This window comes from Anabrus simplex, chromosome 1, assembly GCF_040414725.1.
Source record: "Anabrus simplex isolate iqAnaSimp1 chromosome 1, ASM4041472v1, whole genome shotgun sequence".
In the NCBI taxonomy this organism is placed as follows: Eukaryota; Metazoa; Arthropoda; class Insecta; order Orthoptera; family Tettigoniidae; genus Anabrus; species Anabrus simplex.
In genome coordinates this window covers 562,229,338-562,255,637 of record NC_090265.1, presented here as the reverse complement: position 1 = coordinate 562,255,637, position 26,300 = coordinate 562,229,338, and the positions used below count along the sequence as shown (strand labels likewise).

At 39.2% G+C, this 26,300-nt stretch overlaps 1 protein-coding gene across 1 annotated transcript in view; it reads left to right on the top strand.

Moving 5' to 3' along the window:
- LOC136877570 (AT-rich interactive domain-containing protein 5B) overlaps positions 1-26,300 on the top strand; it is a 369,783-nt gene that overhangs the window by 325,891 nt on the left and 17,592 nt on the right. The window contains exons 6-7 of the mRNA XM_067151759.2: positions 8,410-8,560; positions 19,657-19,900. Of these exons, the coding sequence (XP_067007860.2) occupies positions 8,410-8,560; positions 19,657-19,900 (395 nt within the window). The remainder of the gene's footprint in view (positions 1-8,409; positions 8,561-19,656; positions 19,901-26,300) is intronic.

The following is a 26,300-nucleotide window of genomic DNA, read 5'->3' as shown; positions in this document are numbered from 1 at the left end:
AGATGCTCTAATATCACAGAGCCAGAAGAAAACTAAATGTGAAGGCCTACAATATAGAAAGCTCATGAAATTCACCAACAATAACATTTCATTGACCATTGTTTGTTGTGATGTGCTGTATATCTTCTGCTGCCATTCATCTCCGATAGATGGGATTACTGCTGCGTATGGAGTATAATAGCCTGCCTGAATATTGGCGGGAAGTAGCTGGGGAGTGAGATAACTCTCTTCTTTAGCATGCCATTCCTCTGGTTCATAAATTTTCGACATTACTGCTACGTAACACGTTGGTTCATCATAGTATTCCAGCTATACTATTTGTTTTTACGTCGCACTGACACAGATAGGTCTAATGGCGACGATGGGACAGGAAAGGCCTAGGAATGGGAAGGAAGCGGCCGTGGCCTTAATTAAGGTACAGCCCCAGCATTAAAGTATTCCAGCTATTCGACACCTACTCTGAGGCATTCATTGGAATGGGCAATGTGGACACTTACAGGAATAATGGCGAAGGAGTGTTCACGGCTTTCTGCTGCCTGGTCATTCCAGCTCGGTAACTTTGGACTGTTAGATCGGTAGTGTAGTACTGTTCGTTAGCCCAATTCCTGGGGGCTTATAAAATACTGGGACACCCTCTCTCCAGGGGTTATAAATATGGAGGGCCCTTGCCCTGGTTTATGGGTGAAGACGTCAACGGCATCTGCGGCGGAGAAAATGGACTTCGGTATGGTGGAGATGGTGGAAGGGGCAAACCCGTAGCGTCTGTACTCCAGAAGAGTGGCTACAAAAGGCATCTGACTCCATGTTAGGGGCGGCCTAATTTGAACCTGGCAGAAGGTTTGGCGAACCCATTGTATAAACAGCCTATAAAATGAGTGCGAGTGAATCGAGGCCTGGGAAAATGCTAGGGCGTCACCCTGAAGTGACACGCAGTTCCCGGTGCTCTGGGAGAACTGTGAGATATGGGCTACCAGACATCGCAAATTCGGTATCATCAGTGCCATGACTTTGAATGGCAAGGTAGAAGTATAGAGTATATGGAGAAGAAAGACATAGCAATGATGTGAATAAGTAAGACAAAATGGAAGGGGAAAGGTCAAAAAGAATTGAAGAAAGGGTATAGATTATATTAGAGTGGAGGAAAGATGGCAACAAATGGTGTCCGTGTTATATTGAGAGAAGGCCTAGCGCAATATGTGGACAAAATTGACCAGATCAGTGACAGGATAATTAAAGTTAGACTTGGACTTGAGAGTTGAATCAAGGATTTTATACATGTTTATGCATCCCAATCGGGGAATGCAGATGAATGTTTAGAAGAGTTTCTAGAAGAACTGGAAAGTTGTAAAGAAGACAAAGAAATTGTAATAATGGGAGACATGAATGCACATGTTGGAACAGACAGACCGGGAAAAGACGAGATAATTGGCCCCAATAGTTATGGAAACCAAGATGAAGAAGGAGATTTGGTAATAGATTTTTGTAGAAGGAATGGATTATTTGTTGGCAATACGTGGTTTAGGAGAAAGAACTCGCAAAAAATAACTAGATATAGTTGGGGAGATAGAAAGACAATGATTGATCTTATTCTGGTTGAGAAGGAGAAATGTAGACAACTGGAAGATATGATAGCAATGCCAAGAACAGATTTTGAAGGAGTCCATAAAGTAGTGGTAGTCAAATTAGGACTTGGTAAAATAACCTAATAGAAAAAAGGGAAAGAAAAATAAAGGGATGGAAGTTAAAAGAGAAAGAAATAAGGGAAAGGTTTTTAAGAGGATCTGAAGAAAGACATTCCCAAAGATGACTTGAACAGTGTGGAAGAGGAATGGGCATGTTTCAGAAATGGATTTGTAAAACCTGTGGAAGACTATCAGGGAGGAAAAAGGAAAAGGAGACTCCTTGGTGGAACAAGGGGGTAAAGGAAGCAGTTAAAGAGAAATAAATCACTTGGAGGAAGGGGATAGGCAGCAATAGTACAGAAAATTGGCAGAAATATAAAGAAGCCAAAAAGGTATGTAAGAAAATAGTATAAGAAGAGAAACGGAAGAGCTGGGAAAGTTTCACAGAAACTTTACAGGAGGATATAAAGGGAAGTAAAAATGTTATGTATGGTTTGGTGAAGAATAGTTTACAAAATAGAGAAGATACAATATTTGTAAAACCTGAAACAGGCTAGATATTGACGCAAAGAGATGACATACTAAAAAGATGGGAAGCATACTTCTCAGAATTGCTAAATATTAAATACAGTGAACTGGTAGATGGGAAGGAGCAAGAAGAAACAATGGGGAAAGAAGAACAAGAAAAGGAGATATTGATGTTAGAGATAGAGGAAGCCATACAAAAGATGAAGAGCAGTAAAGCAGCTGGAGTGGATGAGGTAACTATGGAAATGATAAAAGCAGCAGGACCAATAGGGCTACAGTGGCTGTATAGATTATTTAGAATAATCTGGAGGAAGAAAGAGATCCCAGAAGAGTGGGGAAAGGGTTTAATTATCCCAGTATTTAAAAAAGGTGATAAAAAGGAATGTAATAACTACAGAGGGATCACCCTTATTGCCCATGTAGGTAAGATATTTGAGAGTACAGTACCGGTCAAATGTTTAGGACCACATAAAGAAATCACGAAATGTCATCTAGAACCTAAAATTGTGCCACTAGACCTCTGTAATTTTCTTTCTGATATCTCACATCTAATAGGATATATGTTGCCTGATTTCATTGAGTCAGTTCAAATACTGTAGAAGTAATGAATTTTTAACTCTTGGAAGGTCACAACAAAAAAATCAAAAACTTTGGTAATATAATGTACTGAATACTCTAATTGGTTGCAAGTATCACCAACAAGATTTTTCTGTAGCACCGGTTTTTTTCATGTTTTATTTTTTTGAACCAGGGCCAGAATTGTTGATTTTTCTTTGCCTTTTTCATGTATGGCCCAAGGTCTCAGTGTGAGCTATCGGCGTCAAACTTATCTGCCCTGATAGTTTCATTTGCAATCTGTGGATAACATCCAAGAATACGTTTCTGATGTCGATAGTTCACACTGAGACCTATGACAGGAAGAAGGAAAAATTGACTATTTTAGCACTGGTTTGAAAAAAAAGAAAAAAAATGGGTGCCGCATTTTTTCGGAATTTTCATATTTATACTAAAATGACCCCTAACTATCGCTAAGTCTCTACAAGAATCTTGGTGGTGATACTTGAAACGAATTAGAGGATACAGTACATAATATTTCCAAAAATGTTGACTTTCTGATGTGACCTTATAACATTTAAAATTGTATACAATACTTGGCGTAAATCACTGAAATCAGGCGATGTATATCACATTAGATGCAGGAGCTCAGGAAAAAAAATACAGAGGTCTAGTAGCAAAATTGTAGGTTCTATATGGAACTTCCTGATTTTTCAATGTGATCCTGAACTTTTGACCAGTACTGTATTGGAAGGAAGACTGAGGAGGAAGCTAGAAGGAGAAATGGAAGAAGAACAGTATGGTTTTAGGAAAGACAGATCAACGTTTGACCTGATCTTTACATTAAGACATACGATGGAAATAAGATGGGAGTTTCGAAAAGACATAGTGATGACATTTACTGACATTGAGATCAAGTACTTGGGAAGTGTGATCACAGAAGATGGAAAGATAACCAAGGAAATTGGGAAAAAAATACAACAAGCAAACAGCTTCTACCAGAGCGTAAGGAGTATTTTGTGGAACCAAGATGTCCCGAAGTAATGTAAGAAAGTATTATGTTCAACCTATTAAGAACCCATACTAACCTATGCAGCTGGATCGTGGACTACAACAAAACGACAGGACAGTAGAATACAGGCACTGGAGATGTAATTCCTAAGAGGTATCGAGGGCAAGATCAGAAAGGATAGAATTAGAAATGAAGAGATAAGGAAAATGACAGGAATCTTGAAACTTCAAGACAGGATAGAAACAACTAAGCTAAAATGGTGTGGGCATATGATGAGAGTGGGAGAAGAGAGAGTGCCAAAAAAAGCTTTTTCAGGGAAGTTAACAGGAAAGAGACCACGAGGAAGACCCTGAAAGAGGTGGACAGATTCAGTGTGGGAGTGCATAGAGAAGAGGGGAGGAAAACCAGACGATGTACTTAAAAAAGGAGAAGAGTGGTGGAGAGACAGGCAGCTGTGGAGATCCTTGATTCACAACCTGACCCGGGAAGCTAGAAACAGGAAATGAAGATGATGAGTACTGTTCGTTAAAAGTGCTTTTAATCGCGATATTCCTTCTGACGTCATTGTAATGACCTATGTTGACTTCAGTTGGAAAAATCACAAAGACAGTCTTTCTGAAGGATGTAAAAAGGCAGGTGGAGAGTGAGTGTCTGCCATTACAATGAAAACCGCCCAACTTGATTCCGACTGTAGTAGGCAAATGGGCCTACCATCATAATGAAAAATGTCCAACTTGATTGTGACATGGTAAACAAGAGGGCCTGTGTGCCATTACACTAAAAATTCCCTAACCCAGTCTTCACGTGAGAGAAGACGTATGGTGATTTCCCCGTCATGTTTCTGGGGTAAGGTTAAGATTTATGCCATTTTTTAATTTTTTTAAAAAAATTTGCTTTGTTTCGTACCAACACAGATATGTTTTATGACGATAATGGGATAGGAAAGGACTAGGATTGTGAAGGTATCGGCCGTGACCTTAATTAAGGTACAGCCCCAGCACTTGCCTGGTGTGAAAATGGGAAACCACAGAAAACCATCTTCAGGGCTGCCAACAGTGGGGTTTGAGCCCACTATCTCCCTGATAAAGTTTACAGCTGCGCGCCCCTAACCGCACGGCCAGCTTGCCCGTTGCTATGCGATTATGCAATTTAATACAATCTTACTCAGCGTGTATACTACTTAACCTAGAATTCTGTATACAGTGTAGAATTCCATAGCGAAGCATGGGTACAACACAGCCGCTACATTAATAAATCATTGAAGATTTTCTCACCAAAAGAAGTCATTCTGGATTCTTTAGTGGTTTAAAGTTAGGTTTCTGATTTCTTGTTATTACTTATTTTAAACTTTTTTGTGTGCTGTGAAACTGTCTGTCAAATTTCTACAATAGTAGCTTTAAAATCAGTCTGCCCTTCTTCATTTTATCATTCACACTTTCTGCAGATTTGAGCAAACTGTAAAATTTCTTAGATATAATATTGAACCAAAAAATATTGGTGTTTGTACACGTTTCATCATAATTTTAAATTCCATTATTTTGATTGATGCTTTTATGGCCTGAAATCACGATAGTCTTTTGGTTTGTGCCATGCAAAATCCGATAAATTGCTGGAATACTTCCCATTTCATGATATCCTGAATTCACTTCTTCAAAAAATAGACCACAAATTTTCTAGTTAAATCCAATAGACTACCATATTCCGTTAAGAGTTATTTTTGATTTCTTGGTTTGTTTGATTTGCAACATTTTCCCAAAATTCTTGAGTCAGAAACTTGCCTGGTATTTCAGCCATGTTATGATAAAATTCAGTTCTCCATCCCACTACTTAACATATTATTAGGCCTTTTCTTAGTATTCAATTCCAGCAATTGAGGTCAGGTGCAAACCTACTCAGCATCATGTAATTCTTAAGAAGAGCTACTATTAATACTGCTCAAAGGTAATTCAGGTTCTGTATCCTCAGAAAAGCAGTATTGAAAATTGCTCTCTGACATGATCAGCTTTGTCAGAGTTAATTGTGATGTTCTGTTCATATCGTACTGGTACAGGAAACAATAGCCTTGGTAAAGATTTGTAACTTTTGTAACTCTGAGATACAGATCTATCTGGCTTTGCACTTAGGAAATTTAGGACATTATTAGGGACCACTTAAACATATCAGCTAAAAAAAATCATCCGTACAAATCCTTGGGATCAGTATAGTGGCATGGTAGACATTTCTGTCATTGTAAAGCAGTGGATCCACAAACTTTTCATGTACTTTCTTATCCTTCAACTTCTAGAATGTTATTCTTCTCTTCCTCCTACCTACTTTCAGATTTGTTATCACTATATATATAATATAATCATATGGCCTCAGCTACCGTGTGCAGACATTTCGATTTGACGCCATCTGGCTGTCTGCTTGTCAATTTCAACGTTCTGTTTCACTCTAGGCCTACTAGATGGTGGATCAAGTAAACCAAAACTCTCTTGGGCGTCTATGGCTGAGATTTAATTAATTTTGTTGGGTAAACACCAAATGTGTCACCAGAGAACTTTTAAATGCCGACATCATATGACATGGACTGTCGTATGGACTTTTTCCGCCCTTCAAAAATCTGACTACCTCTGCCGAGTTTGAATCCGCTATCTTGGGATCTGGAGGCTGACACTCTACCACTGATCCACAGAGGCAGCTTTTGTTGTCACTGATCACCATGCTTCATCTTATGTTGCTACAACATTTATAATTTTCTTCCGATTTGTGTTCTCGAACAGTGTGTAATCGATCAAGGTTTTAGTTTTCCCAATCCATACTTGGCAATCTTCTGACCATTTTTCTCCATAGACCACATGTTTTAAATAATCCAGAAGTTATTCTAGCAAAAATTGATTAGTAAATCCCCTTCTTGACTCTTACTGCTGTATTCATAGGGTTCCAAGATCTCTTCCTTTTTTGCCTCTTTTCACTTGGTACCGGGTGAGTTGGCCATGCGGTTAGGAGCGTGCAGCTGTGAGCTTCCATCCGGGAGATAGTGGGTTCGAATCCCACTGTCGGCAGCCCTGAAGATGGTTTTCCGTGGATTCCCGTTTTCACACCAGGCAAATGCTGGGGCTGTACCTTACTTAAGGCCACGGCTGCTTCCTTCCCATTACTAGGCCTTTCCTATTCCATCATAGGCCATAAGACCTATCAGTGTCGGTGCGACGTAAAGCAAATATAAAAATAGGTAGCAGGGAAGGAAGTAGTAACAGAGAAGGAATTACACATTACAATGACAGAGGTGGAATGGGCAGTTAAAAAGATGAAGATGGGAAGAGCTGTTGGAATAGACAAAGTAGCCATAGACATGATCAAGGCTGCAGGACCAGCAGGACTCCAGTGGACTTATACTCAAGTGTGTATGGAGAAAGAGAGAAAAAGTACCTGAGGATTGTTAAAAGGGGGTTATAATACCAATATTCAAGAAAAGAAGATATGCAGTAACAACTGAGGAATCACCATCGTCTCCCTAGTTGTGAAGATTATGGAAAGGGTATTGGAAAGAAGAATTGGAGAAAAGGTGGGTAGTCGCTTGCAAGAGGAACAATTTGGATTCAGAAGTAGAAGGTCAATAATAGAACCCATTTTCATTCTGAGACAGATCATGGAAAAGAGCTGGGAGTATGGGAAGGATATAGAAATTAATTTTATAGACTTAGAAAAGGCATATGACAGCATCCCCAGAAAATTTTTTTGGGAGAGCCTGACACACAGGGGCATTGTCAAGGAACTAAATAACATTGATAAAAGCAATATATAATAACTGTTACAGCTGTGCGAAGATAACAAAATGGTTTGGAATTCACAGTGGGCTAAAACAAGGAAGTGTGTTGTCACCTTTACTATTCATAATGGTGATGGATGGCATGGTAAAGGCAGCAAAGGAAGATTATAGAGTGGAAGGAATTAATGTAATGATGTTTGTGGATGATGATGTGATCTGGGAAGAAGATAGGGAGGAGGTACAACAACAGCTGAATGTACTGAACAGAAGGATTGAGCAGTGGGGTTGAGGATCAATGTGGAGAAGAGCAGGACAATTTTGATGAGTAGAGGAAGTAAAGAAGGAAAAGGAGCTATCAAAATTGGAGACAAGGAACTGGAAGTAGTAGAACATTTCAGATACTTGGGAAGTGAATTGACAGAAAATGAAAGACTGGATATGGAAATTAATAGAACGTTACAACTGGGGAGTGCCTTTTACCACCAGGTATGGGGATTAATATGGAATAAAGATGTACGAATGAAGGCTAAAGAAGTAATGTGCAAAGGGATATTACTTACCTGTAATGACATATGCAGCAGAAACCTGGGCAATGGCGAAGGCTGCAGCCAAAAATTCTTATATGTCTGCTCTGTCCACACGGTCTAACATGGTAAGTCATTGCTCTGCATTCTTTTTCCTCGACATATATATTGTGTACTTCTGCTAGCTCCTGCTGAGCATTTATTGCTTGTACAGTATTAATGTTGCAGTTTGGGTGAAGTCAGGTTTTTCTGTTTGTCTGAAGAGTGGAGCAATTGTGAAATAATATAATCTGTTCGTTGAATGATTAATTACTGTTCTTTTTTGCCAGTATTCTCACTGGTTATATCTGGAACACTTCACTTTTAAGAATTTGTCTTTCATGTAAGAATATTTATATGTTATGTTTATGTTTCTAGTTGATCTGTATGCCTTCTACACAAAGGTGCAAAAACTTGGAGGTTACAACGTGGTAACTTCGAACAGATTGTGGAAGACCATATACGATGAATTAGGGGGCCACCAAGGGAGTACCAGTGCTGCTACATACACACGGCGTCATTATGAAAGGTTTGTACTGTAAGAACAGAGGACAAAAAGTTAGACAGAATCCTCAAACTATGAAGGCAGTTATGCTGTAAAACTTACTAAAATATGAAGGTAATCCCAAAAATAAGGTCCCCTATTTTTTTATAAATACATAGACCTGTTTATGTCTACAATTGTTTACATCATTTTACAGCTTGAACATTTAGCTATTTTTCTACATAATCACCATTTTGGTCGATGCATTTTTGTAGACACTGTGACAATTTTTGTATGCCCTTGTCATACCAGCTCGCCGCCATGCTGTTCATGAAGTGTGGTCTTCAGTTAGCATGCGTGGCACCCATCTTGCACACACCTTCCATTATTTCAACTTTTCCGTTAAAATTCTGTGAGCAGTGCTTTGGGAAACCTCAGGAACCAAAGTGCAGAGATCATCCAGGGTGATCCACCGATCTTCATGTATGATTTGCTCAACCTTCACGACGGTCTCGACAGAAGTTTACTATCTTCTGCTCTTTTGCTAGTCACTTGGCGATGGATTTCAATCGGTTCAGTGCCTTTTGCGTTCAAAACCCGAATAACTGCGCGCATTTCGCACTTGGCGGTAACATCCAACAGGAGCTCCATTCTCAGCGGCTGGCAAGCCAAAGCTGAGTGCCTCAGCACGGCTTACAAATGTTTATATGTGAGCGCGGGAAACACTCTTCACAATATTGTGACCAACAGCCACACGAGCCGATTTTGCATCGGTTGCTCTACCAATTGAGCTATGGTGGCCTAGGCCATCTTTGTTCTGTTGGAAAGGATCTAAGCTACAGGTCTGGTACTACTACCATCACACTGTAGAGTGTGTTTAAGGTGTCCATTGAGGGCCAAGTCAATGAATATTGAATTTTCACGGGAGGTTGTGGGTTCGGATCCCACTGGTGTCTGGTTGGCCATTTTTGTTCTGTACTTGACATCTCTTCAACACGTACTAAATGTATGTAACACGACCTAATAGATTGAAAGTCGCTTTAGATTACAATGCGGTCGTGAAAATTCAATATTCAATAACGGTTGTATTTCCTTTATCCCCGTGGAGTAGGGGTAGCATGCCTGCCTCTTAGCCGGAGGCCCCGGGTTCGATTCCCGGCAAGGTCAGAGATTTTTAGCTGGACCTGAGGGCTGGTACGAGGTCCACTCAGCCTACGTGATTAGAATTGAGGAGCTATCTGACGGTGAGATAGCGACCCCGGTCTAGAAAGCCAAGAATAACGGCCGAGAGGATTTGTCATGCTGACCACACGACACCTTGTAATCTGCGGCCTTCGGGCTGAGCAGCGGTCGCTTGGTAGGCCAAGGCCCTTCAAGGGCTGTAGTGCTATGGGGTTTGGTTTGGTTTATTTCCTTTATCCGCTTTTGTAATGATGAGGTTATTATTTTTTCTTTTCTTTTTAAGTTTGCCCAATCTTTTATTATAGACCAAAGAGTCAGGTCAGAATATATTCTGCTATCGTATGCGACAGTAGATGGTACTACCTGCGACTGTCTGGCCGAGGGTCTGGCAGCCGATACCAAACCAGGCAAACTAAGGGAAAACCAATAGCTGCGAGCAGAGGAGTTTTCCCTTAGAAGGTTGGAAAAGATGAGACCTTTGTGTGGAAAATAACACATAAATTCATCAGCTGCTGCCTCTAGTTCGTTAGGCCTAGCAATTCAGTACAGGAGTGCAATGCAGTTGCTTTCAACGAGCCTCAGAAAGAAACATATTCTGAATGTCGACAATACTTCAAGTACTCTTGGAACTAATAAAGACGTCATGTCTGATGTTCATTCAAGATGCACGAGAAGAACCGATCATAGAAACAAGCTTCAGATTGGAACCTGAAACGTTATGACTCAAACAGGAAAATGCAAAAAAATCACGGATTTAATGAACTGTAGACATATTCACATCCTAGGGCTAAGTGAAACCAAATGGAAAGGTTGCAACGCAAGAATGTTAGAGGACGGATATAAATTATACTGGAGTGGTAATCCTGCAGTGGTGAGGAATGGAGTTGGTTTTATACTCCATAAAGACATTGATAGTGTAACAGATGTCTCCTTCGTCAGTGAGAGATTAATCTAAGCTAAAATATGCCTAAATGGAGAAACTCAAACTATAATCCAAGTTTATGCTCCCCAGCAGGGTTGTAGCAATGACCAAAAGGCAAGCTTCCTAGTAAAACTAGAGGACATCATTGATAAAGAGAACATAATGATAATTTGGGATTTTAATGCCCAGGTAGGAACTGATAGGTCAGGTTATGAAGACATTATTGGTCCATATGGATTTGGTAAAAAAATGAGGAGCGTGAACTTCTGCTTGATCTATGTACACGGAACCAACTTCTGGTGAAGAACTCGTGGTTTCAGAAACGGGATAGCCACAAGATAACGAGATACAGCTGGGATGGTCAGTATAGATCAGTGATAGACCTTATCATCACAGATAGGTCACGTGGAGAAAAGGTGGATGATGTAAAAGTGATACCTAGTGAGAGCCTTGATAGTGACCATAGACTCCTCATTGCAGACCTAAGAGTCACCATACCTATTATTAAAGTAAATAAGAAGAAAAAACCACAAATTAAAGACTGGAAATTGAAAGATGTGGAAGTCAAACAGCAGTTTCAAGAGGAAATCAGAGCTAAAATACCAATAACAGACACAAAGAAAGGTAATGAAGAATGGAATGATTTTAAGGCAAATCTGGTTGGTAGTGCAGATAAAATATGTGGAAGAACAAGCAGAAGAGTGAGAGAGAAAAGAACATCTTGGTGGAATGATAAAGTGAAAGAAGCCATAATGAAAAGGAATAAAGCCAGAAAAGTTCTTGATGTGGCTAAGTCTTACAGAAGAATCAACAGCGACCGAATAGATAACAATAAATTGGAAGAGATGGCAAAGGAATATAGATACACAAAGTTGGAAGTCAAGAGAATTGTATGGGAAGAAAAAGAGAAAAGTTGGAAAGAATTTACAACTAAACTGGAAAAAGACAGTAAAGGGAATATGAAAATGATATATGGAATAGTAAAAAGTAAAAGATCAGATAAAGAACCAATTACAGCGCTGGAGACAGCAGATGGGAATATAGTTCGCAATATGAAAGATATCACAGATACAATGGGGCAGTATTTTGACAAGCTCCTAAATGGCCCTAAAGAGATCTCTGTTGAGGATGTAGGACAGAAAACAATAGAGGAAGATGCCCCAATTACATGGACAGAAGTAGAGCAAGCTCTCCATAGGATGAGAAGTGCTAAGTCAGCAGGAGCTGATGAAATTACAGCTGACACGATTAAAGCTGCTGGTTCGCCAGGAATACAGTGGCTGTATAGAGTTCTCAGAACAATATGGAAGGATAACAAAATACCTGAAGATTGGACAAAAGGGGTGGTACTTCCTATCTTTAAGAAAGGGAGTAGAAGGAAAACTGAAAATTACAGAGGCATTACCCTCTTATCACACGGCCTTAAAATTATGGAGATCATTGAAGCCAGAGTAAGGGATATACTAGAGCCTATCTTAGAAGAGGAACAGCATGGCTTTAGGACTGGAAGAAGCATAACAGATCTGATATTTGCTTTGAGGATGTTGGCAGAGAAACACTGGGAAAGAGGAAAAGACCTAATTATTGTGTTCATAGACCTTGAAAAGGCGTATGATAATGTTCCTAGATCAACTATTTGGAAAAGTCTTAGAAAACTTGGTGTATTGGAGTACCTTCTTAGGAAGATCCAAATGCTATATACTAATTGTAAAAGCTGTGTCAGAATTGGAGATGGTCACTCTGAATGGTTCAATACAACTAAAGGAGTACAACATATTCATAGCAGTTATGCATACCATTTTAAAGGAACTAAAAGGAAAAGGTAATAAAGATCTTCAGGCTCTGGTATTTGCAGACGATGTGGCAATAAGGGATGAAACAGAGAAGGGAGTGCAAAATAATCTGAATGGATGGTGTAAGAAGTTTGATGATTATGGAATGAAATTGAACCCATCAAAAACAGTAGCATCGAAAATCAGCAGACATAATACAGAATGCAACTTAAAAATACAGGACCACCAAGTTGAAGTAGTACACCAATTCAGTTATTTAGGAAGCGTAATGGCTAGTAATAACAGAGTTGAGATAGAAATAACAGAATAACCAAAGGCTCTAACTTTTACAGTATCGTTAGACACCTACTATGGGATGAGGCGGTCCCACAAAGAACAAAAATGACCCTGTACAAATCATATTTCATTCCCATCCTTACATATTCTCTGGAAACCTGCACACTAACATCAAAGGATCTTAGTAGGATTCAAGCCTGTGAAATGAAATTTCTTAGAACTGCCCTCTAAAAGACCTGACTTGATCATGTGAAAAATGATGAGATCCGATCTAACCTAGGTCGAAATGAATCGATGACTTAGGTCATCTAGATTTAAATGGTTTGGGCATATTAAACGAATGAATAGCACAAAGTTACCATGCGCTTATTTGGAAAAGAGAATAACAGGTAGAAGACCAGCTGGAAGACCAAGAAGAAGATGGATGGACCAACTGAGGGAAGACGTGGAGAGAAGAGGATGGAATTGGGAATCTGTCTTTGACAACGAAATGTTTTTGAATAGGAAACTTTGGAAGACGCTCGTTTTCAAACACACTACCCGGCTCGCTGGAAGGGCGAACCGATGATGATTTATTATAGACCCTGCCCGCTATACAAATTAGCCATATTTTTTTCAAAAATTCCTTAAGAAAATTACAAATATTTGTCAAATACATCTATAAGAAACACCATAGAATTAATTGATAAATTAGACAACTTCAAAATCCAACCATACCATTCCCTCCATTCATTTGACATCACTAACATGTATCCCAGTATTAAGACCAAAAAACTATTTCCCATTATTGAAACAACTTAAACATACACACAATCATCTTAGTAAACTTTAGATCCAGGACTTTATGTCTGTTCTTAAATTAATAGTTAACGATAATTATTTCACTTTTGACAATGTCATATATCAACAGGATGGATTGTCGATGGGGTCACCGGCCTCTGGCCTTTTAGCGGAAATTTATTTATACTTTTTAGAACACACGATAATTGATAACAACAACACCTTTGTAAATATATATATTTTTGGGCTAGGTATGTCAACACCACCTTTTTAATACTTGATGACCGAACCATTAATGCGTCTTCCACTCTTACTAATCTCCATATCAAATTCACCCTTGAATCTGAATTCAACAAATCAATCTTCTTAGATCTAATGATAAGCAGGCTTTCAACCTCATTATATTATAAGGTATATAGAAAACCCACACAAACAGCAACCGCCATCAGGCAGGATTCATCACACCCACAAACACATAAATATGCTACTTACAACAACAGTTTAGTCGACCGTACTTTCAAAATACAGATACTTTCTTTTAAGTGGAATACTCGATATATGTTCTTGTACCATGTGTGTGTGTATTGTCGTATTTATTTTGTGTTTTTGCTCGCTTTATCAGATTGGCTGATGATGACACTAAAAATGTGTCAAAACTGGTACCGTAATAAATACGTTGTGACATAATTTTGCGCAACAGAATTGTATTGTATTGAAAAGGTACAACCTTTAAACTTAATATATTTCATTGTGATTCTCAGTTCAGTATAGAACAATCGTGAAGTGTTTAACTTTGAATCACGCAATGAAAGAAGAAATACTCAAAGACGAGAAGTCTGTGCTGGTTCCCCTGTGCAAGTACTTTATTCATTGGATTACTGTAAGGTATGCATTTTTAGATGGCTTTTATTTGCACAGAAAGTACCCGGTGCCCTTAAAACATCGTGGCTTATCGAACTTTCCTATGACGAGGGGAGGAAGTCTTTCACTTCAACCTGCATTGCAACACAGTACAGTGACCTCATCTCCTTTTAGAAAGTCCGTTTGGGCTAGGCATAAAAAAAACCAATGCAGTTTCATTGGCATTGACAATATTGTTAGTTATGTACGAAGTGATTATAATTATGAGCCACACTTTTTCGCCAACTGTCGGCATCGCCAAAGAGAATCGCCAGTGTTCGCGGATTCTGCTTGTTTGCACACTGCCTGTTACGTGATACTGTGGCATTCTTTAAAATGCTGAATACAAAGAATTACGATTTCAGCTATGAAATAAACTGTCAACACACCGAAGTGAGTGAAAGTGCAGCAGGCTACCCCTGCATGTTCTGGAAGATGCATTCTACTGTGACAAGAAGATATTTTGAATTTAAATTACTGCGTAAATTTTTTTTTTTTTAGTGTAAAGGCAATTTTAAATTAAAAGTCTGAGTTGTTTTCCATTTAAATATGACATATGGGGGCAGTTTTCTTCCACCTGTGGTTACACAAAACATAACTGTACACCCAATATCGAAAACTAGGTGAGCCATGAGCATGTTGCTAACATTGACACAAATAAAACTCGCACCCCAATTACGTGCCTTCAATTTTTTAAATTTTTTTTAAGTAAGCGGGGATTATTCGCGTAAATAAGGTAATTTTTCACAAATGAAGTTTGCTTTGTACTCCCTCCAGCGTCATCCCACATTGCTACATCATCTACAAACACCAAAGCCTGTAGTTTTCCATTTCCTACTCCCTTTCAGTCCGTAACTGCTATGAATAGAAGAGGTGAGAGGGCACTTCCTTGTTGTACTCCCTTGGTTGTGTTGGATTATCCATCTCCAATATGGACACAACTTCTGCAATTGGTATACAACATTTGAATTTTTCTGATGAGGTACTCAGGTATTGTGAGTTTTCTGAGACTCTTCCAGATGACTGATCTAGGGACATTATTGTATGCCTTTTCATGGTCCATAAACACAATAAATAAGTCTTCTCCTCTTTCCCAATATTGTTCTGCCAGCATCCTATAGGCAAATATCAAATCTGTTGTGCTCCTGCCAGCAGGCCTAACCTATGTTGTTCCTCTTCTAAGATGGGCGCTAGAATTGTTCGCGCTCTGGCTTTAATGATCTCCATCATTTTAAGGCCATGGGAGAGAAGAGTTATACTGTACCTCTATAATTTTCACTTTTCCTTCTATTCCCCTTCTTATGAGAGAAACTATCGCCCCCTTTTGTCCAATCTTCTGGCATTTGATTATCATTCACTGGGCTGAGTGACTCAGATGGTTGAGGCTCTGGCCTTCTGTCCCCAACTTGGCAGGTTCGATCCTGGCTCAGTCCGGCAGTATTTGGAGGTGCTCAGATACGTCAGCCTCATGTCGGTAGATTTACTGGCACGTAAAAGAACTCCTGCGGGACTAAATTCCTGCACCTTGGCGTCTCCGAAAACCGTAAAAGTAGTTAGTGGGACGTAAAGCAAATATTATTATTATTATTATTATTATTGTTGTTGTTGTTGTTGTTGTTGTTGTTGATTATCATTCCATACTGCTCTAAGGACTCTGTACAGCCATTATATCCCTTGTATAGCTTTAATCATATCAGCTGTAATTTCACCTTCTCCAGCTGACTTACCACATTGCATCCTGTGATGGGCTCTCTCAACTTCTGGCTTTTAATTGGAATATCTTTATCTGTTGCTCTTGTACTTTCCTCCCCATCAGGCATCATGTCAGATCCATTAAGACCGAGCGGGATAGCTGCAGTCGCTTAAGTGTGGCCAGTATCCAGTATTCGGGAGATAGTGGGTTCGAACCCCACTGTTGGCAGGCCCTGAAGATGGTTTTCTGTGGTTTCCCATTTTCACACCAGGCAAATGCTGGGGCTGTACCTTAACTAAGGCAACAGCCGCTTCCTTCCCATTCCTAGCCCTTTCCTGTCCCATTGTCGCCATAAGACCTATCTTTGTCAGTGCGACGTAAAGCAACTTGCAAAGATCCATTAAGAAGCCTGTCAAAATCCTGTTTCATTGTGTTCCTGATATCTCTCATATTGCAGACTATATTCCCATCAGCTATCTGTATTGCTGTAATTGTTTGTTTGTCAGATCTTTTCCTTCTCACAATTCCATACAGTATTTTCATATTTCCTTTACTATCATCATCCAATTCAGAGGTGAATTCCTCCCAACATTTATCTTTTTTCTTCCCGTACAATTCTCCTAACATCCAGTTTCCTGTATCTATCGCAGTCTCTTCCAATCTGCTGTTACCTCTGTGATCACTCTTAATTCCTTTCATTATACTTGGCTAAATTTAGGGCTTCCTTAGCCTTATTTCTCTTTATTGCCTCTTTCACTCTATCATTTCACCATGAGGTTCTTTTCACATTATCTCTGCTGCTCGTCCTCCCTCATATTTTATTAGCACTGCTCACAAAGCTTGTCTTGAAATTATTCCATTCTTCATTTCCATTTCTCATATCTGTTATTGCTAGCTTGGGTCCGATCTCTTGGAACTGCTGTTTCAAATCAAGATCTTTCAGTTTCAATCCTTTATTCTTGGTATTTTTCTTTTTGTTACATTAACAATTAGTTTTAATTTCTCACAGATCTGCAACAAGAAGTCTGTGATCACTGTAAAGGCATTCACTCTGTATTACTTTAACCTCTTGCACTCTTTCTCTGGCTTGTCTATCAGTTACCACATAATCTATCATTGACATGTAATGACCATCCCAGCTGTATCTTGTAATCCTGTTGCCGTCTTTTTTCTGAAACCACAAATTCTTCACTACAAGTTGATTTTGTGTGCATAAATCAAACAGGAGTTCTCGCTCATTTCTTTTGTCAAATCTATAGGACCCTAAGATTCTTTCTTAGCCTATCTTATCAGTTCTTACCTGGGCATTGAATTCCCCAATTATCATTAGGTTCTCTTCATCAGTGTTGTCTTCCAGTTCTTGTAAGAAGTTTGTTTTTTTGTCTTCACTGCAACCTCGTTGGGAATCATAGACCAGAACTACAGTTAAGGTTTCTCCTTTCAGACACACTTTGGCTTTGATTAGTCTCTTATTGATGAACATGACATCCAAGATACTATGTCTTTACTGAGGATAAAACCTACACCATTCCGTGCTACTGATTTATTCCCATTCCAATATAATTTATATCCATCCTCTAACACTCCCATGTTGCAGTTTTCCATTTTGTTTCATTTAGACCTAAGATGTGAGTGTGTCTGTGTCTCATTAAATTTGTGATCTCATTAAATTGTTGTTCCAAACTGAAGCTGATTCCTATGATTAGTTCTTCTCATGCTTCTTGGAGGATCTTCGGGCATAAAGTCGTCATCAGTTCAAAGAGCACTAGAAGCATTGTCTACATCCTGTATTCATATCTTTCTGAGGTTCTTTTAACTCAGAAAGCAACCCTTATAGTTCTATCCTGTTGACTTGCTAGGCCTAACACAGAATTGGATTTTTTGTCAGAGTTTACTGCTCTAGCCCTTGGAAGATCCATCTTTGATACAAGGCAGTGGTTTCTTCTTTATTTAACTCCAAGAAGAAGGACTGCCTCCTCCACCAGCTTCACCGTACCTAAGGACTTCTTCTCCCCCTTTGAGGTCTTGTACTCCATTAATCCTGAGTACTGGGCTACCTACGCTGGAACAAAGCCCACCTCTGCCGCAGATGCCGTTGAGGTCTTCACTCATAACTCTGATTTGGGACCCATACCAGGTGCTACATACTGGGTCAGTGTGCTCTGGGACTCTCATGGGCGGGTTGCCACAGACTCAGGTAGATTTGCCTCAAAGAGGGTCTCTACCCATTTGTTGGTAACAGTAGTGAACAATTTCTGATCAGCCTCTCTGTCATGCCCCATTTCTCTCTTCAGTCTCTGTACCACTTAGTGAATCATTTCCCTTAACCAGTGAACATTACTTGTACTTCTGACCGGGCGAGTTGGCCGTGCGGTTAGGAGCGCGCAGCTGTGAACTTGCATCCGGGAGGTAGTGGGTTTGAACCCCACTGTTGGCAGCCCTGAAGATGGTTTTCCTTGTTTTTCCATTTTCACATCAGGCAAATGCTGGGGCTGTACCTTAATTAAGATCACGGCTGCTTCCTTCCCAGTCCTAGCCCTTTCCTGTCCTATCGTCGCCATAAGACCTATGTGTGTCGGTGCGACGTAAGCCAAATAAAAAAACAACTTTTACTTCTAACAGATTAGGCAGTGTATTCTCTTATAAGGATCTCTGATGTAAATTTCCTTTGTCTTGCTCCACATTTTCTTTTATCTCGCCACCTGCCTTACGCCATAATAAGGTTGTCTTCTTCTTCTTCTCTCTTTTTTTAATTTTTTTTTACATCTCATGGGCTTAGAAAGGCGATGATGGTATAGGACAGTGCTAGGACTGGGAAGGAAGCTTCCATGGCCTTAAATACTGTACAGCCCCAGCATTTTCCTGGTGTGAAAATGGGAATCCATGGAAAGTCACCTTCAAGGCTGTTGATGGTGGAATTTGATTCCACTATCTCCTGCATGCATTCTCACAGCTAAGTGACCCAAACCGCATATTGAATTTGCTCGGTAGTAAAGTTTCTCACACATTGTGAGAAAGCATAATGGTTGTTGGACTTGTACCACTAATAGATCCAAAAACGATTTTCACCCTAGTGCATCCTGCTGTAATGCGTGGCTTGCAAACTCCCGCTCGAAATGCTCTTTGAAACATGTAAAAGAGCAAATATCTGCCAGACTGGTTGAGTAATGAAGAAAATGCATGTGGACAATATTGTAGAAAGTTTAATTTTCAATCCTGCATGTATGCTTCTTTTTATTGCTTTTGTTTTTTATTGAAAAAAGCATACAATAAAAAAGTACAGAATTTCCTGGGTAAATGCTAGAGTTAGGAAGAAAATGCAAATAGACATTTTTGAAAGTAATTTAAAAATCCTCTCTACATGCTCCAGTTTTTGTAAGACTAACAGTTTACATGTTACATTGGTTTCTATCCAATAGAGCATGCACCAAAACACTGGAAGGTATTTTGTCCTATATATTTATAGCCTATACTTGTAATTATCTGGAAGAACTAGTGAAATCGATTGTGTGGTTCCCAAGATTGGCCTCCATATACAAACTAGCACACAAACTTTCTCTTTAAAATATCAGCATAGATATTTCCTTTGCTCTAGATTACTGCTACCATATGAACGCAGCATCAGAGCCGAGAAGCCAGTCAGTCGAAATCATATGAAATTGAAAGAAGATAAGAAGCAAGGAACTGTGAGGTCTAACAACCAAGCCTCTACGTCAAAACCAAACAGTTTGGCACCTGCAGCCAAATCAAGTACTATGGCATCGTCGTCAAAGTCTAGTGCTTCATCGTCTGCCAAGTCAAGTACTCCATCCTCTGCTAAGCAAACTACAGAAAGCAAGGTAATAATGATTTGTTATTGTCTTCTTATTTTCATCTAGTATTCTGTTGTATTTTACTAAAAAATCAAGCTTTTCAGATTACATGATAATTCAACTTAAGTGTTGATACCATATTAAGGAATTCAGTAATCATAAAAGGGTGCAGCAAAATTGTTCTTTTATAAATTTTAATCAACTGAGATTTGAATCTTTTGAATTGTTATTCACTGATGTACTTGAGGAACAGTATTCGTATTTTCAGCTTCTAAAATGTATTCCAATTTGTGAAGAAAAGTAACTTATTTTTGAAGCCATATACCAGTGTAAGAAAAGCGTTAGTTTTAACGCTATTTAAACATTGCTTCTTCCGTTAACAGCCATGGACATAAGTGATGCCATCTTGTAGGCCTTGAAAGGTATACAATCTTAAACACCTAAATTTGATAACAACAAAACTCATTACTACCAAAATGTATTGTAAAAGGTTGTATAAAAGATATAACGCTATAAAATATAAGTGATGTGCTTTAATGTGCATTTGCATTGTTGAGTCACAAATACTGCAAAAAGCAAGCTGTTAGTTTTATATAGCTGTTTATATCATGTTAATAGTGACTGGACCTCCAGTTTCATGTAGAATCTGTTTCACAGGGATGTATCTTTCAAAAAAGCCCACATGAATTCAACGATGATATCGGTTTTCTATCATTCCATCCCTCCCCTCAAGAGAAAGAATAGGGGTACATATTGAAATTGTACCGATATTTGTTTTATAAGCAATAAAAATAACTGTATTCTGACCACCACATGTTCTAAAAACTATAAGATTTCCCCCTCTTCCCCTCATCAGAATAACTTAGTTAATCTGATAATTTAATTTTACCATGATATTTCTTCCTATATAAACAGAGTTCTAAAATATATTTAGACTGGAATGTACCCTTGGTAAGACAAGTTTGCTCATTGTTGATATATAGGATACAAGTATCTCATTGTTACCAGAGGTGTGTGCCTACAAGGAGAGAGGCATACATTTTAATTATTGCTCTTCACTAGCATCATTAATAACTGATGTTAATGTCAGTTGTTTTCTCTCTTAAATGATGAAAAATTTAATCTCTCTATCTGACCAATAAGAAAAAAATGACAGACCAAGTCTGTGTCATCTTTAGATGTCAGGAACTAAGGAAATGTTTGCAGCCGTGGTTGAAGATTTTATGGAACCCTCTGTTAAGAAACGAAAATAAGTGACCAAATTAAATGAACATTGTAGAAAGTTTCATACTGCATATAATCAAGCTCTACTGTGTTGTAAGAATCATCACTGAAGCTCTAGTTCATTCTTAATGGCTAAATGAAGAGAAAGAGGATGGAAGCAAAATGGTACAGTAATGTTTAGTTAGTAGGCATCAACAGCTAGTTTTCATACAGAGTGCACACAAATTCTGTATACCACTACTCATTATTTATTTATTTCTATTGTCAGGTACCCATTGTTATCGATTTCGATTGTTGACAGCAGTTGGTGCCAAATATTGAAAGAATGACTGATGCAAGTGATTATACGAGTGAGAAACGTTTGCTGGCTGCTGTGTGGATTATTGAGCGTAAAATTAATGGCAAATCAATAAAAAATGTGAGGGATTAATTTTTTGCATGGTTTGTGAAAGCAGCAACGACAAAGAAGACGTTGTTAGCGTGGGAAAAGAAAGCCTTTTTAACAAGCAGTGTTTGCAAGAAGTGGAAGACCCTCCACCAGACTTGAACGTTGTGCTGACATGGAAAAATCTATCGAACAATCTCTGGTCAAATCCATACAGAAACATGCATCAGAGTTGGGGATATCAGAATCAGCCATGAGGAAACACATCAGAGTGAGGTGTTGGCGTCCATTGAGTGTCAGTGAATTATCAGATGATGATTTGGAGAGACGTGTTGATTCGTGTGGTCGGATGCTGCAACAGTTCCAAACAGTGGCTCGGAAGGCAAGGTCATGTTGACTGATGAATGTGCGATTTATCGCAGCTCCCGTAGTCGCAGTGTTTACTTTTGGGGAAAAGAAAATCAACTTTTTTTTTTTTTAAGAAAACGAGCGAAACCCACTTCACATCATGATCTGGGCAGAATGACACAAATGCATCTGTTTATCATTCTGTTAATCAGAACAGTTACCTTCAGATGATTAATGACTGGCTCATCCCGCAGCTGCAAAATGCGGGAATCTTAGATGTTTGGTTTCAACACGATGGGCCGCCGGCTCACTTTGCAGTGGCTGTTCAACAACGTCTGAATGCAGTCTTTGGGAATCGCTCTGTCGATTGAGAATCGGACAGTGATCCAGCTCCTCTTCCATGGTCACCAAGGAAGCCTGATCTAACAACACCCGATAATGCACTCTGGGGTTACATCAAGGAACAGGTGAGGAAACAGAGGTATGTTGGAACTGATCTGAAAAATGTGGTACTTCAAGCTTTCCAAACAGTGACCCCAAGGATGTTTCTTAATATGAGCATCAGAACATGGCAGCGTATTTGGCTGTGCAGAGACCATACGATCTTTTAGATTCTTAAGATGTAATATGTAAGTAGAAATAAATAAATAATGAGCTGAAATTGCTACCTAGGAATACTAAAAGAACCAAGTCAGTTAAACTTACTAAGTTTGATTTAGAAAAACTTGCAAACAGTTTACAGAGAAATTGGAAAGAATAGAATGCAGAGTTTGGGATGAATTGAGGGGAAAATCTAGTGAAAGTAGCAACAGAGACTGCGCCATTACTAAAACAGAAGAAGCATGCTGGTGGACAGCTAGATTTGAAGAAGCGGTAATGAATGCAGAGGCAGATGGCCTGGTTAAAGTGGAACTCACAGAAGACACAAGACAACATAGAGAAGTTCATAGAGCAACGGAAGATAACTGCCAATATCATCAGACAAGTGAAACGGCAATTCACAAAAGACCAATTGACACAGTTGGATGATGACTTTAAGAAGAACACCACCAGAAACTTTTACAGAGGCTTTAAACCGAACCTTAATCACTACAGTCCACCCAGTCTCCATTTCCGTGGACCAGATGGGAAGATAGCCTATAATGACACTGACAATTGCCACCTTCTCGCCAAATACTTCGAGGATCTCCTTAATTGTGAATCACCTGATACCTTTTTAACTTACGAAGACAACATCAAGCAACCAAACTCGCAACCACCATCCAAAGAAGAAGTAATACAAATCATCCAGTCTCTGAAAAACAACAAAGCATCCAGAGAAGATTCAATAGTAGCCGAACTATGGAAGCTGGCTGGAGACAAGACTGTAAGCAAGCTGACAGAAATTCTACAAAACATCTGGGAGACCGAAACATTACCTAGTGACTGGACCACTGCATTGATTCATCCCTTGCACAAAAAAGGAGACTTGTCTGACATCAATAATTATTGAGGAATCTCATTGGTACTTGTCACATACAAAATTTTCTCTAAAGCCTTATTAAATAGAGCCGAACCTCAACTAGACCCACAATTAGGAGAGTAGTAGGAAGAATTAAGAAAGGATGCTCTTGTACAGAACAGATACTCAATCTACAATCAGTATTACATCAAGCAAAAATGGCCAGTAAGAAATACGTTGTCATTTTCGTCGACTTTACAAAGGCGTATGACTCAGTAGACAGACCTACTCTTATGAAGATTTTGCAGGAACTAGGACTTGATGAGAAGACCTATAACCTAATCAAACAGACTTTAAGCAACACCAGGTCACGAGTAAAGTTCAGAGGAACCATATCAGAAAGTTTTGAAATTAAATCAGGAGTGAGACAGGGAGATGGTCTGTCCCCTCTCCTCTTTAACTGTGCCTTGGAAAAAGTAATAAGAGAGTGGCGAAAGGAGTTAGCTAGAATGGAGATTCCAAGTGGCATTTATTTGGGGCATAAACACAATGAGCTCAATGTTGACTGTCTGGCGTATGCCGATGACCTGGCCCTTATATCTAATTCAATAGAAACTTCAGTGAAACAACTAAATGTTCTCAGACAACAATCCGCAAAGGTCGGGTTACATGTGTCTCTCGAAGAAACACAATTCATCACGAACATCGGTGAATCTCCTTGTATGTTACATCTGGAACAGGGAGAGATCAGCAAAACCAACAGGTTTAAGTACTTGGGAGAATGGTTGGAATCCAATCTCTCTGAAGGAACAGCTTTGTCAACTCAAGTTAACAGGCTTGAAATGGCCTACCAACTGACCAAGAATACCTATAATAAAAACTGTCTCTCTCGTAATACTAAGATGAAGCACTACCGGACAGTCATCCGCCCTGAAGCCTTATATGCTTCAGAATGTTTAACATTCAACAGGAAGGGAATCATGGAAAAACTTGAAATCCAGGAAAGAAAGATACTGAGGAAGATACTGGGGCCATTCAAGGAAGGGGCAGTTATAAAAGACGGCCTAACCAAGAGCTCTACAAGTACTGTGAAAGAATAACGAATGTAGCAAGGAAGAGACGCCTAGCATTCTGTGGGCATGTCTACAGGATGCATCCTACCAGGTTGACCAACCGGATTCTCAGCTACTGGCAAAATAGGAAGACCAAGTCACCATGGTTGATCGAAGTGGATAAAGATCTACAGGAACTGGGAATAACAGAAGGAATCTTAAAGGATCGGACAGCACTCAGGAAAATGCTTAAACATAAGAAGTTCCAGGACAGACTACCAACAAAGAAGACTGGTGCCCTATGGACAAAGGAAAGGAAGGAGCAACACAGCCTGAGGATGCGCAACTACTGGGCAAACATCAAAGCCCATTCCAAAATGCAATAGTTGAATGTCGTGGTCCTTAGCTGGCCTATGCGAAACAAGGAAGAAGAAATAATGAGTATATGTACTTTTATATCATATAAGTTTGAGTTCAATTTAATTGAATATAGGAGTATACAGACTTTGTGTGCATCCTGTACATAGGCAGTAGCACCTTCTGGCTTGGTAAAGAAGGCAACAGAGGTGTAACCCTTTGAAAATGCAGCTGCTTGCTTCCCATTCTTTGTGCCTGCAATTTCCCTTGCCCACATTTCTTCCTCTTCTGTACACTTACTCGTGATCTGATATTTTCTTCTTCTGTGTTTATTCTGGTCCTCTTTAATGAGACCTTATATCTCCTCTGTCATCCAAGGTTTCTGTAGTTGCAGTTTTTTCTTGCCTAAAACCTCGTCTGCAACCTTAACAGTTACATGCTTATTTTACACCACTCCCACTGATCCTGATTATTCTTACTTGCCATGTCATTTGTTCTTTTTGTGAAGATTTTTTTCAGTTTCTTCATCTCTGAGACCATGCACATTCCATTTTCATTTTATGCTTGAAGTTTTCTTCTTGAATCTGATGTTGCATTTAGCCATGACTAGATTCTGGTCACTATCAGCATCTTGTTGTGGGTAACTGTGACTTGATGTAATCTGATTTGTTTAATAGGTGTCAGTGAATACACAAGCTCAGAGCAAACTTGAAGTTTAAGGTGGCTATAGTTCATCATACCAGAAGATTTATGTGTTGAAACTTAGGCTCTCCATTTTTGGGTAATTGCCCACGTGTTGAACATTAATAGACAGTACCCACAGTAGCTCTGCATGTGGTGACTAAAGACATGATTGATTTGTAAAATATGATATATTAATAAAATTAGTTTAAAATTGACAGTATGTTTAATACTGTTCATTGAATAAATATTTTTTAATAGGGACAGAACTCCACTATACCTATGTAATATACTTGTTTACCAATGGTTCATTTTAATTCAATCCCCCTGCAAAATTGCAGAGTTGGTAACAGTACCTGTAAGTTATCGAACGTCTCAATTTTATTAAGCATTTCTAAAAGTAAAATAAACTAAACCCGTAGTACTTACAGTCCATAAAGAGCCCCTGGCTTGCCAGATGGTCTGCAGATATTGAAGGTCTGACAGACCATTTTATCAGTGATATTGCTTGGGTTTCTTGTCCCGGTGTGTTGCCTCTCATATCAGAGGGCTTCCCCGTTTCAGCTCTCAGTCCAGAATTAATTAATACTAATGGCCTGTCGCAGCAATAGCTGCGAACAAAGACTAAAAATTAAACTGGTGATAAAGGAAGCATGAGAATCCGTTGTGACTATGCATATGGAATTTTTGAACCTTTGATATTTATATAGAATTTTCACAACAAATTCTGCTGGCAAGTCTTCAATCTATCACATAAAGCTGGCCATATAATGCTTGGCAATTTTCAGCAGGCAGTAAATCTGAAATGTATGTATGAATCATTCCCTGAATTTTAAAACAGTAAGGAGCTAATCCTGAAATGTGGCTACGGTTAGCAGAGAAGAATGCAGAGGACATTGTACTGTTATACTGCCTCACAGGTCTCATGAAATCATTATC